Source organism: Excalfactoria chinensis, chromosome 7, assembly GCF_039878825.1.
Source record: "Excalfactoria chinensis isolate bCotChi1 chromosome 7, bCotChi1.hap2, whole genome shotgun sequence".
NCBI classification, from domain to species: Eukaryota; Metazoa; Chordata; class Aves; order Galliformes; family Phasianidae; genus Excalfactoria; species Excalfactoria chinensis.
Genome location: NC_092831.1, coordinates 14,315,057 through 14,331,067, shown reverse-complemented (window position 1 = coordinate 14,331,067; position 16,011 = coordinate 14,315,057). Strand labels below are relative to the sequence as shown.

General features: G+C 37.6%; 1 protein-coding gene across 4 annotated transcripts in view; it reads left to right on the top strand.

Annotated features, from left to right (window-relative positions):
* RBMS1 (RNA binding motif single stranded interacting protein 1) overlaps positions 1-16,011 on the top strand; it is a 138,913-nt gene that overhangs the window by 109,295 nt on the left and 13,607 nt on the right. For all 4 annotated transcript variants that reach the window (XM_072342126.1, XM_072342125.1, XM_072342127.1 and 1 more), the window contains exons 5-6: positions 8,211-8,368; positions 10,837-10,916. In XM_072342126.1, coding sequence (XP_072198227.1) covers positions 8,211-8,368; positions 10,837-10,916 — 238 coding nt within the window. The remainder of the gene's footprint in view (positions 1-8,210; positions 8,369-10,836; positions 10,917-16,011) is intronic.

The following is a 16,011-nucleotide window of genomic DNA, read 5'->3' as shown; positions in this document are numbered from 1 at the left end:
CTCTGTTAGAAAAGTTGTTATTATTGATATAAGGGTGAATGCTTATTGTTTGAGAATTTTCTCTTCTCTGCCCTCCCCACTCCAAAGGTAAAATCAATGAAATAATAGTAGGATTATGTGCTGCTCAGAGCAGATAGGAAGTGACAAGGTATAGGAAGGTAGGTACACATAGGAAATCTAGTTGGCATATTGGTATGTTGCCATTTTGAATAGAGATTTTAAAACCTGAGAACCCTTAAGGAGTGTTTTAGAGATAGTAAAGCATTTCAGATGGTTGAAAGTGTGACTTTCTTATCAGGAAAACTGAATTAAGTTCTTTATATTAAGTAAACCAGTATGTAAAAATAAAGGATAAAAACAAACAAACAACAACAACAACAAAAACAGAATAAAAAAATTTTTTATAAAAAGCATAGTTTTTGACATCTTTGTATCTAGCAAACTTAATTCAAGAGAATGATTGTGTTTGCAGCCTAGATAAAGCCAGATGAGAATATCTGTATCATGCTGATGGCATCGGAGAGATATTTCAAGCTAGGTAGAATAATAGCAGCTTGGCTATGGCAGCTCATATCTCATTGAGTGATATATAACATACTTCTTGGCATGATAGTTAGACTTGCATAGGCATATTGTCTAGTCAGGGTGGGTATATTGATTCCTGAGATAATATAGTGAAAGGCTTATAGCTATTAAATTTGAGTCACATATGGAGTTACTCCTTTTAGCTGAGATTTTGTTGTGCTCTTTGGGTATCACTGGAGCCACTAGCACACAGTCCGGTGCTCTTGCAAACATATTCCAGCCTGGTCCTAAACATTAGTGGGGCATCCTCCATTCAACATAATGCACCCATCTGAATCTAATGCAATTCATATAGACTCAATGAGTCTGTTACCCTAGATTTTCTCAAAGACCTCGTCTTCTTTCCTGCCCTCTCTATTCTCTTTCTTTGTTCATGAGATTTTTTGTGCTTCTCTGTGTACAACTTTGCTATGCTGTTAGAGTGATGCTCAGTCTTTTCCAGTTGGTATTTTCCATTTTTTGTTGCTTCTCCCTCCCCCCCTCCCCAACCTACAGAAGCACAAATTTATTTTTGGTTAATTTGTGTCACTTCTAACAGAATTAATGAAAGTAGTCCATGGACTTGGAGAATTTCTGAGGACATCGGCATTTGTTAATTTAAGCCAAGGATTGTTGCTCCATTTACTAATGTGCATTTTTGGGGAAGGAGTCATTGTGTATCCATTGGAAGATTTCCCCACAGTCTCACATTATTAGGAATTAGGGCTTCAGATGCAAAATTTTGTAATTCCTTCCTTAAAGTCTTCACTTCCTTCCTTCTACTAGAACAAGTAAGTATGCTCATGCATCTTGCACTAGATCCTCACATCAACAATTCATTTCCCTCATTGCATGCACGAAAAATAGGCACACCTTCAGAGGATTTTCTTAGTCAAGTTGTGTTAGAAGATGCCCAATGGTAACAATGCAAAATAAGTTTTACCATCATGTACTGACTATTCCACCATATTCTTGAGAAATTGTTCATATTTTCTGAAGAGGTCTCTTGACCTTCAACACAGTGCACCAAATTTTCTCTTAAATGTAGAAGAGTTTATTTTAAATTATAAAATTAACATTTTATAAATGTTTGCCCTTTGTCTGGTTTCATGTTGGGGCACCAGAACTCAGAGGTAACCCAAACATTTCACCTTCATATTCTTTACTAATATCTGAAAGGCAGAACTGTGAAGTGCTCTATGTAGGTTGGTAGCTACATCTTTGTTTCCAGTTAAGTCTAATGCAAGAACATTTTTGTATTCTAACTTGAGATGCCTTTTTTTTTTCAAAGATGTTTGGAAAAGACAGTTGAACTGTCACATTAAATAAAGTGTGAATTGCATAGCAGATATGTTTTTGAGGAAGAAAAGGCCTGCTTAGTCACTTGTCCTCATGTCTTGAACAGAAGTCGAGGTTGTTCTGCAGCTATTAAACATAGTGCATTAAGAGTAGTCTTTCATATCACTGATGAGGAAAATGGTTTTGAGTTCTCAAGAATGAGGAACATCTAACTTTTATGACTTTTAATAACGTACTACTTTTTGTACTTGTCTTCACTGTGTCTACTTCTGTAGAATTAAATCAGGGTTTGTTCCTGCAGAGTAAAGTAAGAAAATAAATGTAGGTTACCATGGTATCTTGTGCACTTAATCCAACTAGCAAAGGTGGGCATATTGCAGTAGTCTTTATTCTGCATCTGGGCTTCTGACTGCCAAAGAACAGATGACAGGCAAACGGGAGGTAACACAAGCAGATTTCTACAGCAGTTGTTAGCAACTGTTTTGTAAGAGGAGTTTTGTTTTAACCTAGTTTGTGGTACCTTCTGTAGGCCTTAGTCTTAAATCCTTTGGTTATAGTCTGTCTTAAGTAAATGTGATCAGTTTCTCCCCATTTCTGTACCTAAATTTCAGTTAGCTACAATAGAAAGCTAGAAGGTAGTCTTTTAAAATATATTGGATATTTCTGCAAATTCCATGTTTTTAATAATCATTTTACAATCAAGTGAAAGTAAGCCAAATTTTACAAAATGTCCATAATTTCAGGAATGCATTTGCATTAAATAAGTCAGTTAACAGCCACTTCCCTGGAATACCCAGATTCAGCTCAAAAAAATCTTACCTCATATGCCAAACAGTGCTGTGATTTCTTCAGCTCAGTTAGAATCATAGAGTCATAGAATTGCCTGAGTTGAAAAGGACCATATTGATCATCTAGTTAGGAGTCATGGTAGGCACATTCAACTTTCTGCTGGAAATGGTGGCATCTGTGAGCAACATCCAGCAGTGCCAGGGGCACTCTAGTGTCCTTGGAGCAATGGGTGCAAGCAAGATTTGCAAGGATTAATAAAAAGGGAACATGTGGTTGCAGGGATTAATTGCAGACTTGTACACAGTGTTTGTTATAGTTAAACATTACTTTTCAGACTTCTTATTCATATAGAGATGTGCCTATGAAAACGAATTAAAATGCCTAGCATATTAATACTATGCATTTGTTGTGGAATTCTGGATAAGAAGTGAAGATTGTAGTAGTGATTTTTCCAGTGAATTGTCTTGTTAGCAGTCTGTGGTCAGACAGTATTAAAACTGCGGCTGAAACAGACGTATTTCAGTGAGACACAGGCCAATTGTAAATGTTAAAGTAGTTTCTATAGGAAGGCAGACGAGCATTTAATCCCTTCCCTATCAGCCAGAGGATCTTCCATGCTGTGAGCAGTTCCTAGTCACATGTTTCTGAATGGCTATCTGTTAACTGTGACCTTACACAGAGCAAGAGAAAACAGATGTCTTATCGTTTTGCCAAGTTTTTTGCTTGCAATTTAGGAACAATTCCACACGCACAGTGAGGTTTTTGTTAATTTATTTCAGATGATGGCAGAACCTTTCACATTATGTAGGATCACCACTTTTCTACAGAAGTGAACATTAGCAGTTGACCATTTCTATCCCTTTTATGAGAAATGGCATATCTTGTAATCAGCTTATTAAGCTAGAGCTGCAAGTGCTACTTGGGGATAACAAGTTCGTTGAGCTGAAGAAACACTGTTCTGAGTGTTTGTTTTGTTGCATTCTGCTATAGAGGTTCTGAAGGTGCAGCTGAAGGTATTTGGTGAGAAAAAGCTGATAGAAACTTGCTGACATGAATGACTAAAAATAAGACTTCCTAATTTCCTTAGTAATGTGCGCTTTTATGGTAGCCCACAAATGCCCTGACATTGCCCGTAATCTGCAGTGAGCTGAGTGCTTTCAGTGTCTTTCAGAACCCTCTGGAGGCCATGTTAACTGAGGAGACCCTCCATGAGATATGAAGACTCCAGTTAAGCAATCTTCCTAAATCATTTAGGAAAAAAGAGAAATGCCAGTGGTTGACCAGTTTATATTTTAGTTTGCCATCCTAAGTAGGAATCTGTCCACTCACTTTAGTAATTCTTTTTGATCATTCTCTTAATGTTGTACAAATAATTTCATGTGATTTAAATTTTCTAAGGTAAAACCTGATTATATGGTTTTATGGACTTTAACCACAGAAGAATCTGCCTTTGAGAGCACTTACAGTGATTGCTGTCTATAGGAAAGTTTTGAGTTAGATGCTCGTTTTTGCAGGTATTTCATTGCACCTATTTGCTGAATTACAGAAAGTCAGATATCCAAGGAGTTAATTTTCCCTTCTAACACAGCACTGTAATAACTGTGTAAACCAAGTTATGGTGGGACAGATTTCAGTAAGGAAGGAAGTCGCAAAACTTAATGTATTAAACTGCTGTTTGCCAGAGAGACAGAGGGATGAGAGAAAAAGTTTGTCTCTCTCCAAACTTCCTGAATTTTTAACTGTTAAACCACTTTCTGTGCCAAATCCTTATATAAAAGCAAGCATCTGTTTGTACAGTGCCTTTTGTGTAAGACAGGATAAAGTTGGATGGGGAGTCCTGGTTGTGGCTGCCATTTGGAAGTCAGCTTGGAAATCCAGCATGTTCTGAAGGAGAGGAAATGACTTGCTTCTTGTAGTCTCCCCACACTTACCCAGATAGCTTTTTTAAGGCTTAATCTTATGGAGATGACAGAAGGTACATGATGACATGAGAAATTAATGTAGATGTGGAGGTGTTTTGCACGATAATAGATATAGTTTTTTCTACTTCCAAACTTCATAAAATTTCAGCTTTGTTGTAAAAAGGAGTTTGGTCTTCCTTTATGTTCACCCCAGCGGTATTATCTCGGTGTTGTAAACCAGCTATTTTGAGTACCAATGGCAGTCCTTTTATTTTCTCTTTTCTTTCTTTTCTTCCCAGCAAGATGAAAAAGTGGATTAAATTAATTTATTCTGATCTATTTGCTCATATGGTTGAACTGCTGCCACTGCCCAGGGCTGAAGCATCTGCAGTGTAGTTATAACCTTGGTGCACTCTGGCCTGTGTTTGTTGGCATTTTAACTATTTTATTCTGGGAAATTAGAAAGGAATGAAATTGCAGCTACTATCCCACAGTTTCTTGGTGACAGCCAGATCCATTTAACTTCTTTTTGCACTTTGTCTCTCATGTTTGCCTTCTTTACCAGCTGTGGGCATAGAGAGAAGTATCTTCCATTTTTTTTTCCACTGTGGTCGGTCCCAATGAAGGACCAAAAGCAGAAGTAGACAAACACGTGATTGATTTCAACAGAAATATTTCTTTAATTATGATGGAATTTCTTGCTACATACATGTATCATAAAAAGTGAATGGCCAGAAGGTTAGCAGGATTGTAGATGTGCATACATTTACCTGCCACATATAATACTAGCCCTAATCATCAGCTGGCTCTGTACCCTCATAATTCCAAAGGGATTTTCTATTTGAGCTAGCACTAAAGTTGCTTACACTCTTTTAGACTTAATATTCCTTTTTCTTGTTCTGACAACATTGTGTCATGATGTATGGCATGAAGCTCTCTGTTAGGCGGACAGGTACAAGAATTGAGTTTCCCGGAATGTGTGGGGGAAGATCTTTCTGTCATGTAGTGAACTGCAGCAGGCCTTACGTCCCTTTGGCAAGGAAAGTTTGTGACCTCTCATCCTTAACACAACATCTATAATGTAGAAATGTGACAACCCCACGGGCTGGGATAGGAGCCTGGGTAAGGTGAATGTGATCTTCATAGTTATCCAGAGAAAACCGATTCCCATGATATTCTGCAAGTGAATGGATTTCTTTCTCTAACAATTGTTTTTGAATGTAAGCTTTTCTTTTATGGCACATAAATTGCATTTTTGTTAGTGCAAACAAAATGTGTTATTTATTTTTTCATCTTTCCAATGCTTTTTAGACTTTTTAATGAGAACATTGTAATAATATAATTCAGGCTTTTGTTATTATAGAATAAAAAAGAAATCAGTAAAATAGATGAACATATTCAAAGCATCTGATTTCCAACTCATATACTGTTTCAGGTTATTTACAGAAGTTTTAGGATACTTTTGCATATAAAGCTAATATTGATCATTATAGAAGAAAGTAAGCCTACATATCTCAAGGTGTAATCCAAAATTCTCCAAGACAATCTGAGTAACAAGCAAGCTCTAAAAATCTTGAAAAGTTATCTGACATTCATTCCTAGATGAGGAAACATAAAATTTATGTTAGAGATGTAGCTCTTGTAACACAGATTTTTCCCTCTCAAACACTGCCCAGCAATGAATATAAATGTGATGTCTTGGTTCCCTGTGAATCCATTTTCTCACCTTCCCTTTCTGCTGATTTTTCTAATGTGAAAGGCGAATCAGATGTTTGTAGATAATTTAAACAACAAACTTCTATGCATTCTCTACAGATTCACTACTAAAGGGGGAGGAAGGGGATATGGAAGGGAGGGGGCTGTTCCCAACTGGTAACAAAAGGAAAACCATACGTGCTATTTAAATGCCATTTTAATGGTCTGTAAAGAAACTGCCTAGGACAACACTCAGGCACTTGGAAAAGTTGGTGTTCTGTAAGTTACATGGTATTTCAGTTTGGCTGGAAATCACGCATGTGTCAGTGGCATTGTGTGCAGATCAGGAGGGAAGATTAATGAGGACATTTCCCTTTTATAGGTCCTTTGATGCTGAAATTTCTTTAAAAAGCCTTACAGGAAACCTTAGGCATTTCTAACTAAATATAGATGGAAAAACAAACAAACAAACAAGCAACCAATGTGAGTCCTTAAGCATAAGGTTTGCTTCCCTATTTTAATTTTCATTATTTTTTGGAGTGTAAGAATTTGTTTCTGTGCCTAAAAGGAACAAGACTTAGCCACCTGGCCCTTTTTTCCCTAGGGAACACCAGTCCCACCTGAGAGGTGATATCCAGGACAGAAAGCTAATGAATTATATGATATGTTCCTAAAGGTACCAAGGTACTATTAATACAAGGGCAGTTTAATGACAAATTGATGTTTATTCTTTATAAGATGGTATCACCACTAAAACAGCTCTAATTGCTTCAATAAATGTTTTAATTCCTGAAGGTGTTATGGCATTTTTGTTTTTTTGTTTTGGTTCAAACTTCTCTGCAACTTAATCTACTTGCACAGACTGAAAGTAAAGTGAGGCTTGTGTCAACAAAATCACATTTGTTTCATATCCTTCTATTCTAATGCCAGTAAAGTTCCTCTGTGTATCATACGTGCTGCAGAGACTTACATCTATATAAAAAGCCACAATGATGACATCAAGGTTTTGCACAACTTTAAGGGCCAAATCATACAGATCTGTGTAGATTAAAGAATGTATTTTGTAACAGAGTACAGCCGTCAATTAGCAGTACGAGAGAGATGCAAGAGATGCATCCATAACCACAACTGGAAAATCTGTTGACAAATACTTGAAATGATTGATTTCAACAGAAGCATTTCTTTGATTAAGATGGAATTTCTTGCTACATACATATACCACAAAAACTAGATAGCCGTAAGGTCAGCGGAATTGCAGACGTGCCTACATTTGTCTCTCATATCTAATATCAGCCCTAATCATCTCCTGGCTCTGTCATATTGGCTGTTTCTAGAGACATTTTTGGAACACTTTTTTACTGTTTCTATACATAATGTGAAATTATGATGAAAACTCAAACATGTTCATGTATGAGAGAAGAGAGCGCTGTCCCACTTTTTTGTACATCAGGCTACTCTTATGAAAATATTTTGGCAATGTACCAAGTTTTAAATGCATTGCCTCTCCTTTTCCCACATTATTTTTGTATTCTCACTAATATTTTCCATGTTTAATTTACATCTCTTTTTCTTTTTTTTTTTTTTTTTTTTTAGTTCTTTTTACCACTGTCGTATTTCTTGTCATTTTTCACTTTTGTTGATTTTGCTGCTTCTTCATTCCAAAAGAATCTGAAACATGAAGTTGTAACATGCTCCATAAATTGGTCAATTATTCACCTTTATCTCCACTGAAAAATGTCCTTGTCAGCAGTATTTAATAGCAAGAGGAGGGGAGCTTCTCTTAGGAATGCAATATAAAGTGACAGAAGATGGAGGTTGCTAATGCTAGGGAGAATCACCTTTAGAAGGGGATCTAAGAGGTAAAACTAATTAGCAGGAGATGTATGTAATGGTTCTTATATTTTGTGTTCAAAGTATCTTTCTGAATGCTAGTATTAACAGTTGTTTTTAATTCTGTTTCAGCAACAAGAACAGGATCCAACAAATTTATACATTTCCAATTTGCCACTTTCAATGGATGAGCAGGAGCTTGAGAACATGCTTAAGCCTTTCGGGCAGGTTATCTCTACAAGGATATTGCGTGACTCGAGTGGGACAAGCCGTGGTGTTGGCTTTGCCAGGTACTTCAGTGTCATTAGCTATGCTGGCAGCATTTTTCCCTTGTTAATTGAAAAGGCCAGAATAGGGATATCTGAATATAAGCAGAGCTTTGCTTGTTTGTCTTTTGCTTAATAAAATGTGGCTGTGTCTCATTTTGCTGATACGGCTGAATCTGTATCTATTGTTCTTAGTAAATAACTGGCAAGAATAAGAGTTCATCTCTACTACTTCCTCCTTGTTGTACTTCTTCTTTCTTCTCTATTCCTGAAGCAAGGGTTATGCAGTGTTTCTCTCAAACATCTGCTGTGACGTTTCTGTCTTGTGAGGCTTGAATTCCAAACAAGAAACCAGAGGGCAAACCACCCCACTACCCCCTCTTCTTCATTACTTCCTGTGAGAAAATCCACTCATCATCACTTTTTGAACGCCAGTGCTTTTGAGTGGTCTGGCTCATTAACATCATTTGGAAAAGAAAATATTTGTATTCATTTGCATTACATTTCACCTTAAAATATTTGGCAGCTTGATTCAGTATGTATCCTAAATCAACAAGAATGAATGTTTTCCCTAAACTAACAGATACCTCCCATACATTCTGTCTGTGTGCATCTGCCTTTCCCGTAGTTAATGCAGTTATTTGTTCTGGGGTTTCTTCATTTAAGCTTTCTCTGTATCTTTCTAGTATTTTCCCATCTCTAGTTAAGTCCTGCTTGACACTTAACTGTAAATCAAAATTTGGAGACTTTAGGTTGGAGTTTTTCATTAACAAAAACAGAGGCATGCTATGTGCAGCTACTGTGAAGGGCAGAATCCAGTAACATTCAAGCTAAGATTTGGTAGGCCTTGTGCATTTATGCACTCTCTTTTCCCTAAACTCACTTACTAATTCTACCTTGCACCCACAGTTGTATTTTAGGAATACTTTTATTCCAACATAGCCAGAAGAGTTTTAAAATTCTGTGCATAAGTCCAAAAGACTTGTGTATATTAAAGATCTTGGTCCTCTTGAGGGTGTTGTGGAAGGTTAAAGTGTTTTCTCAGTAGATTCTGTGTTATAGATCTTATTTATATATGTACATAGGAATTAAGTATTATATGTATTGATATATTTGTTATTTGTAGGCACATATATGCATAATAGAGCATTTACAAAATAAGCTGTTGTTGTGTTACCTAATCAAAATTATTCCCTTCTGCAAGGTAGATATTGAAACATTATTGCGTAAATATTAAAGCTAAAAATATTGAAGTTAAAATTGTCCAAGAAACACATAAAGATTATCATGTCTTGCCTGTGGGAGCATTTCACCAGGTGAATAAGGGATAATGCAGTCAGACCCTTGTCTGAAATGAAATAATAGTGTTTGTTTCATATGAAAGAAATACATTATGGTTCTTTGGTTTGGATCCCAAAATCCAGAACTTCTGCAAATTCCCCAGAAGGTGGTTTTGAAACCATAAAGAAAACTGTTTAGTCTGACATTTTGATGGTTTTGGTTCTTGTGTATGACTGCATTTCATGGGTCTGTGCAGAAGGGCTATCAGAATTTAAGAGGTGCCAAGGCTTAACTCATTTTTAGTACCACTTGTTTGCTGCTGAGGTCATTGGGCATAATTTGTGGATCCACATTAAAGAACTCAGTAAGCAAATGAAAAGAAAATCCCTTGTTAATGTTAAACATCAACTTGCATACAGCTGCAAAATGTATTCTTCTATTAAAATAAGTTCTGTTTTACTTGCACATCTCAGTAATCTGTTCCGATTTAGTCCAATTTAGTTGTTAGAGCCAACAAATCTGCATTGCAATGTAAGGATGTAGCAGCAACCTGAGGAGCTGCTCCCAGACCAGCAGTAGTTCAACAGCAATCCACCTAGTCTATTAAGGCTAGTTTTGACAACATAAGTACACTAACCTGCTCAGGATGCCAGATTCTCAGTAGCTGCCACAGCTGTTCTGTTATTGGTTCCTGTTTGGAAGGTAATGATGATTAAATTAGGGACAGGCATGTCATTTAGTTGTGATAATGCATAGAAATTAAAAGGTGTAAAGGCATGTTTGTGTTTGACTTTTTTACTCTTAAACTGTACAATTGCTTCATTATCTATCAAAAAATAGCGTTAACTTTTTTTGTATGCATTGTGTACACTTAGAATTCAATTAAGAACGCATATTGATCTACTTTCTCCAAAAAGCAAAAGCACTACAGTCATCCATGTTTTTCCTAATCTCTAAGTAAATAAGAGTATTGTATTTGCAGTGTGGCATTAACTTAGACCTTGCACTGTCTAAAATGTTAATTGCATTCAGTTTTTACCCTTCTGAAGCAGTGTATTCTTCGAAAACATCCTCTCTGTTTCTCTAATATGGGAAAGCAAGTTGTAAGATCAAAGTAAGAAAAAGAAAGAAGTGTGCATGAAAAAAAAAAAAAAGCAGAAATATGGAAATCTAAGCATTTAATTTATGTAAATTATTCTTTATTTTCCTAGGATGGAATCAACAGAAAAATGTGAAGCAGTGATTGCTCATTTTAATGGAAAATTCATAAAGACACCAGCAGGAGTTTCTGGTATGTTGCATGTGTTTCTAACGAGATGAATGGATGGGTTACTGCTTACATACTGGGAGCCTGTTAGACTGATTGCTGTATCTGGCTTCTCATTCAGAGGCAGCCTTATAAAAATTAAACCGTTTCTTGTTGGATGACTGTAATAGTTGCTCACTTGTAACGTGGCATATCACTTCCCTACTCTAATTCTTTTCTAGGAATCTATTCTCATAGCAGATAGACAAGCAGCTAAGATGCCTTAGGCCAGTCACGCACAAATTACATCCCACATAATTCCAGCTGAAGTCAGGAGACAAGGATGTGTTGCATGTGCATCAGAAGTGAATTTGGCTGATTTTCCATGAACAATTTATCTTTGTAAAGAGGTGAAAAATGGACTGCTTTTGCCATCTGTTGATGATTTTTTCCAAACTAAGTGTGAAAAAAGGATTTGATAAAAAAAGTTAAATTCTGTGACAGTGCCTTTATGCTGGGCGTTTTCATTCATTGGGAGATTTTACTCTCAAGTCAAAGCAGGCTTTGAGGTTCTTCAGGAAGGTGAAAGGAGGTCAACAAAGATCATTCTAGAAATATTGTACAATGCAAAATGAAGAGACGCTGCAGTTCTTTTGTCACATCAAGTTCCCCAGTGTGCCATCAGTGTGCCAGTGTTTTGTCAGCATTGTTTCTAAAATATTAAACTTAGCATTCCATTAACTCAAAAATGAGGAAAGGAAATTCAGAGCAGCAGAGTAAAACAGAAAGAAATCAGGATAACATTGGAGAAAAGAATGCATGCCTGACATTCCAGCCTGCTTTTGGTAGCCATTTTATTGAGGGTCCCAAGTGGGAATTTTACAAATTACATAGTTGATGTGGTTACTGAACCACCTTTTATATCGCTGGTGGAATGTTTGCCAGAGCCTGACCTTGGCACAGAGGAAGAGGGAAGCAGCCATCAGCAGGCAGCAAAGAATGCAGCTTGCTCAGTAAGGCTGCATACATGCCTCATCCCTAAAAGATTACTCCAGTTTGAGGCAGTCTGTGCTGCGGTAGGGATGGCAGGCTACTTCAGAGCACAGGAAACCACTCCCTTCACCAGCGCTAATCTAATGCAGGGCTTTGATTTCACTGGCTTTTGCAGACCCTTTGTGCTGGGATTGATTGTCAAGGCTAGAATTATTTTGTTGAAACTTTGTTAAGTGTAGGGGCTTTAACATTCGTTTTTCTATTTCATATATTTAGTGATCTGTTTTATGAGATGGAAAATCCCTCTAGGGGCAAGGAGATAATGGGGGTGATTTTCTCTGAACGTTGATTGTGCTCTGATCCACCCTCCGTGATTAGTTTTACAGTGCTGCTATTGCTTGGACATAATTAAGAGTAAAAAAGTACAGAGAAGCCAAGAATTCAAGTTAACATATAGGGACTTCTATTCAATTAGAGCCAGTAAAAAGCTGTAATAGAACCTCCTATTAGTGCTTTTAGTGTGCTTATTCTCACTTGTGTTGCACTGTTCTCAGTGAGTGAGCCAGCTAGCATATCACGTTGACCAGAGTCTCAGTTAAATTAAATGAGTCGCATGTGCTGAGGTGCTGAATAACTTTACAAATGACTAGGTGAACAGGGGAGTCATGCAAAGCAAGATCCCTGATGCTGTTGTGTAGGCTACATATACAGCTGTATTTAGCTGTACTTTTCCATGCTGGTGCTGTGAAGCTTTGTTGCTCCATGGGATAAATTTTATGGAGTTCCGCTTCTTCCTGGAGGTCCTCACCACATAGCAGGCATGTGGCCAATAATGCAGGCTTATGGAAGGCTGCAGATTGACAATGCCCTACACTCTGCCAAAAAGTGAGGCAGAGCCACAGGGCAGCTATGGTTTCGGGCTACCTGCACAGAAGGGGGATGCAGTGGGGAAAGCTCTTGCACAAACAAAGGCTAGGAAAATGTTTCAAAATAGATTAGCATCTTTTGGGGTTACAGAGCAGCAAGTTCAAATACATAGAAAATAAAACCATGGAACTGGAACTATGTTTAAATTAAAACATCGTGTCCTCAAAACTTGGCTAAAATCTGCAAAGGGAGCTGGCTATAAAAACACTGTTATCAGGATGAGGAGGGTAGGAGAAAAGGGCCTGTAATGAAATAGGTGGGGGAGGAAGAACATCTGTTTAACAGAAACACACTTTCATAATGCATCTTTGTTGTTTTAACTAAGTTTGGTCTTAAATAGTAGAATGGGTTAAACACGCTTATGAGAAGCATAGGAAGACAGAACAGAAATTCTTTTGTGAGTCTGAGTGGAACAAGGATAGCACAGGGGGTTCACAAATGTGCGGTCTGTAGAACTTCTGAGTGACAGAATGCCTCACACTGAGCACTGACAATGTGAATCAAGCTGGACACGGATGCTACAAGCTGCTCAGACTTTATTTCCCTCTTCCATAGTAGCTTAATGAAATATACTCAGTATTTAGTGGGTCCTTGTTTGTCTTATGTCAGGAAGTAGAAGGTTTTGCTCAGAGAGCAATTTCAAATGCACTGCAAGTTGATATGATCTTAAAACTCTTAGAAGCGTTGCCTTCATTTCACTGCTTGCTCTCATCTGGTGTCTGTACTTTCATTAGGCAAGTCATTGAAATCCTTTTTTCTGATTTGTGGATTGTTAACATCTAGTCCATTTCTCTCAGAGCTTTGATTTCTGTATTTCATACCCTTCTGAACTGAATATTTATGCTATTGCTATACTCATGAAAAGTACTTTTGCATTTAGTTTTACTCTTCTCTGTAAAGAATTATTGATTTCAGTGGGTTATTTAAAGCTTTTCTTTTTCCCTGTGAAACATAAACCTCATGAGGTACATGGGGGGAAAGAGAGATTAAACTCTTATATGGAGCCAGAACACAGAAGGAGAGTTGTGAGGACAGACATAAGATACTTCTAGCATCCTTCCTTTACAAATGTACTTATGTTCACCATCTTTCTGCTTTATGCCAGTCCTGTAACAACTGCAGAAATGATCTGCTGAGCAAAATCATGAAAGGCATCTCCTCCCTACTGAGGGAGCGTGTAGCTGCATGATGATACATGAGAATAATTATATAAATAATTACATAAAGCAGTTATTCTGTAGAATACATAAGGACACGCCAAGGTATGTAAGTCTGAGTGTATTCATCTTTCTTAACTTTTTTTTTTATAGGTGAAGAGTTACAAGAGCTTTCTGCTTCTTGAATTATTTTGTAGCTCTTTTACTGAAAAGAGATTTTTTGTTGTTTTGCACATATGCATTTTTTCAGTGGGAAGAAAAGGCAAAGAGCATTCTTGCTAAGCAGCCCATGATACTTTTGTTCCAGAAATGATGGGTGACAGCAGAGACCCAGAGGTCATAGATTATCCGTGTCCCACCCTCCTCATCTTCTTTGCAGTAGAAACAGATCACTTGGACTTTGTTTCAGGGAGAAAACTGTATTTTCTCTCTACACTGACATTTTATTAATTTGTTTCTTCTGCTAAGATATTGGTCCTGGAGCAGGGTGATTCAGAGCAGGGGGAGCTGCTCTGCACTTCCCCCAGCCAGGTTTCAATGCACTGAAAAGTGTGTGGTTGTAGACTGTCCCTGTGGCAGTAGCTCATCTTCTCCCTCCCATTTGGGTGTCTGCTGGTTTTCATTAAGCATCAGCAGAGTGGGCATTTTCCATACCTTAGCTGGAGGTGCATAAATCCACTGTAAGTCATAGCCTTTTAAATCAGCCATCTCTTAGCTGTGAATGCTACTCCGAATATTTATGCTGTGCTTCTCTGTCTTGCACATACAGACAAAGCACTGAGTGATTAACAGTTCCCTTCATCTGGGCCTGAACACTTCCCAACAATTAAACAATGAAATTGACTCTCCCTTCCTTCCTGGACCACAAAAAGAAAGAAAAAAGAAAAAGAAAAAAAAGATTGCCTGACTGGTCTGTAGGGCTTGCTGCAGCTTTTTCTTGTGTGTATGTAATATATACATGTTTATATGTGTTAGAGAGAGAACAGAAAGGAGAAATAGGAGAAGGCTAAAGCAGAAATCAGTTTCTGAAGGGCTGTGATTATTCTTCTGCAGGAGAGGGATCAGTAGATCCTACTCAGCTCCTGTGAAGGGTTATCTCCTTCTACTGAACCTCCTCTGATGACCGACAGTCATTGCATTCCTGAAGCAATGAACATGGGTAGTGTTCAGGTCGCAAGGATGGAAGAGCAGCCAAAAACCGAGGCTTTTCACTGCAGATGTCCTCCCTATCAGTATTTAGATCTTGAACAGGAATCAGGGAAGACGAAAGCTATACAGCCTTCTCACAGCAGTTGGTGGTATGAAATAGGCAGTCTACTGCTTCTTTTTTTTTTTCCTTTTAACGTGAGCTGCATCATTTGGCATTGTTTATGGACACAGTGGGGAGCAAAAGAAGCTGGAAGGTCAGAAACACAAGGGTTCCCATGACCAGGTCTGTGCTCAATAAGATGGAGAGCAAACTTCTGGCAAATCACAAATAATTGCCTTAGTTTTGGAGGGGATCTTTTCTTTTCATTCCTTTCCTTTCCTTTTTTGGTGGGAGGAGGCGCTCACAGCTACATGCACTGCTATTACATCCACGCAGTCCAACAGATACAGATCATTTTTCTCTTATTGTTTACTTATTTTTAAATTTGTCAGGGACTGTTTCCAGATTCTCTATGGGAGATGTTTCATCATTTAACATTAAGTTGTATTCAGTCACTCAATGACAAAAATGTCATTTAGTCTAGAAATAGTTTTTCTAATGAACGTTGTGTTCAAACAATTGAACAGATTTACTCCACCTTTCCAAACTAACTGATCTTTATCTTGAGACAGTGATGAGAAATGTAAGCCCAAATAACCCTTTCATAAGAGTTTTGTACAGCTCACTATGGGGACTTCTTATGAAGACATATTATAGTTTTAAATAGTATTTACTGACCATAAGTGCTGTAATACTGAATCACAGGGCTAGAAACCTCTAGTATTGTTGGATGCTTTTGTATGCTGGTCTATAGACACAGTTTTTTATATTGTCTTCCAAAAAATTAAAGCATGTATTTTGGAAGTCACACGTG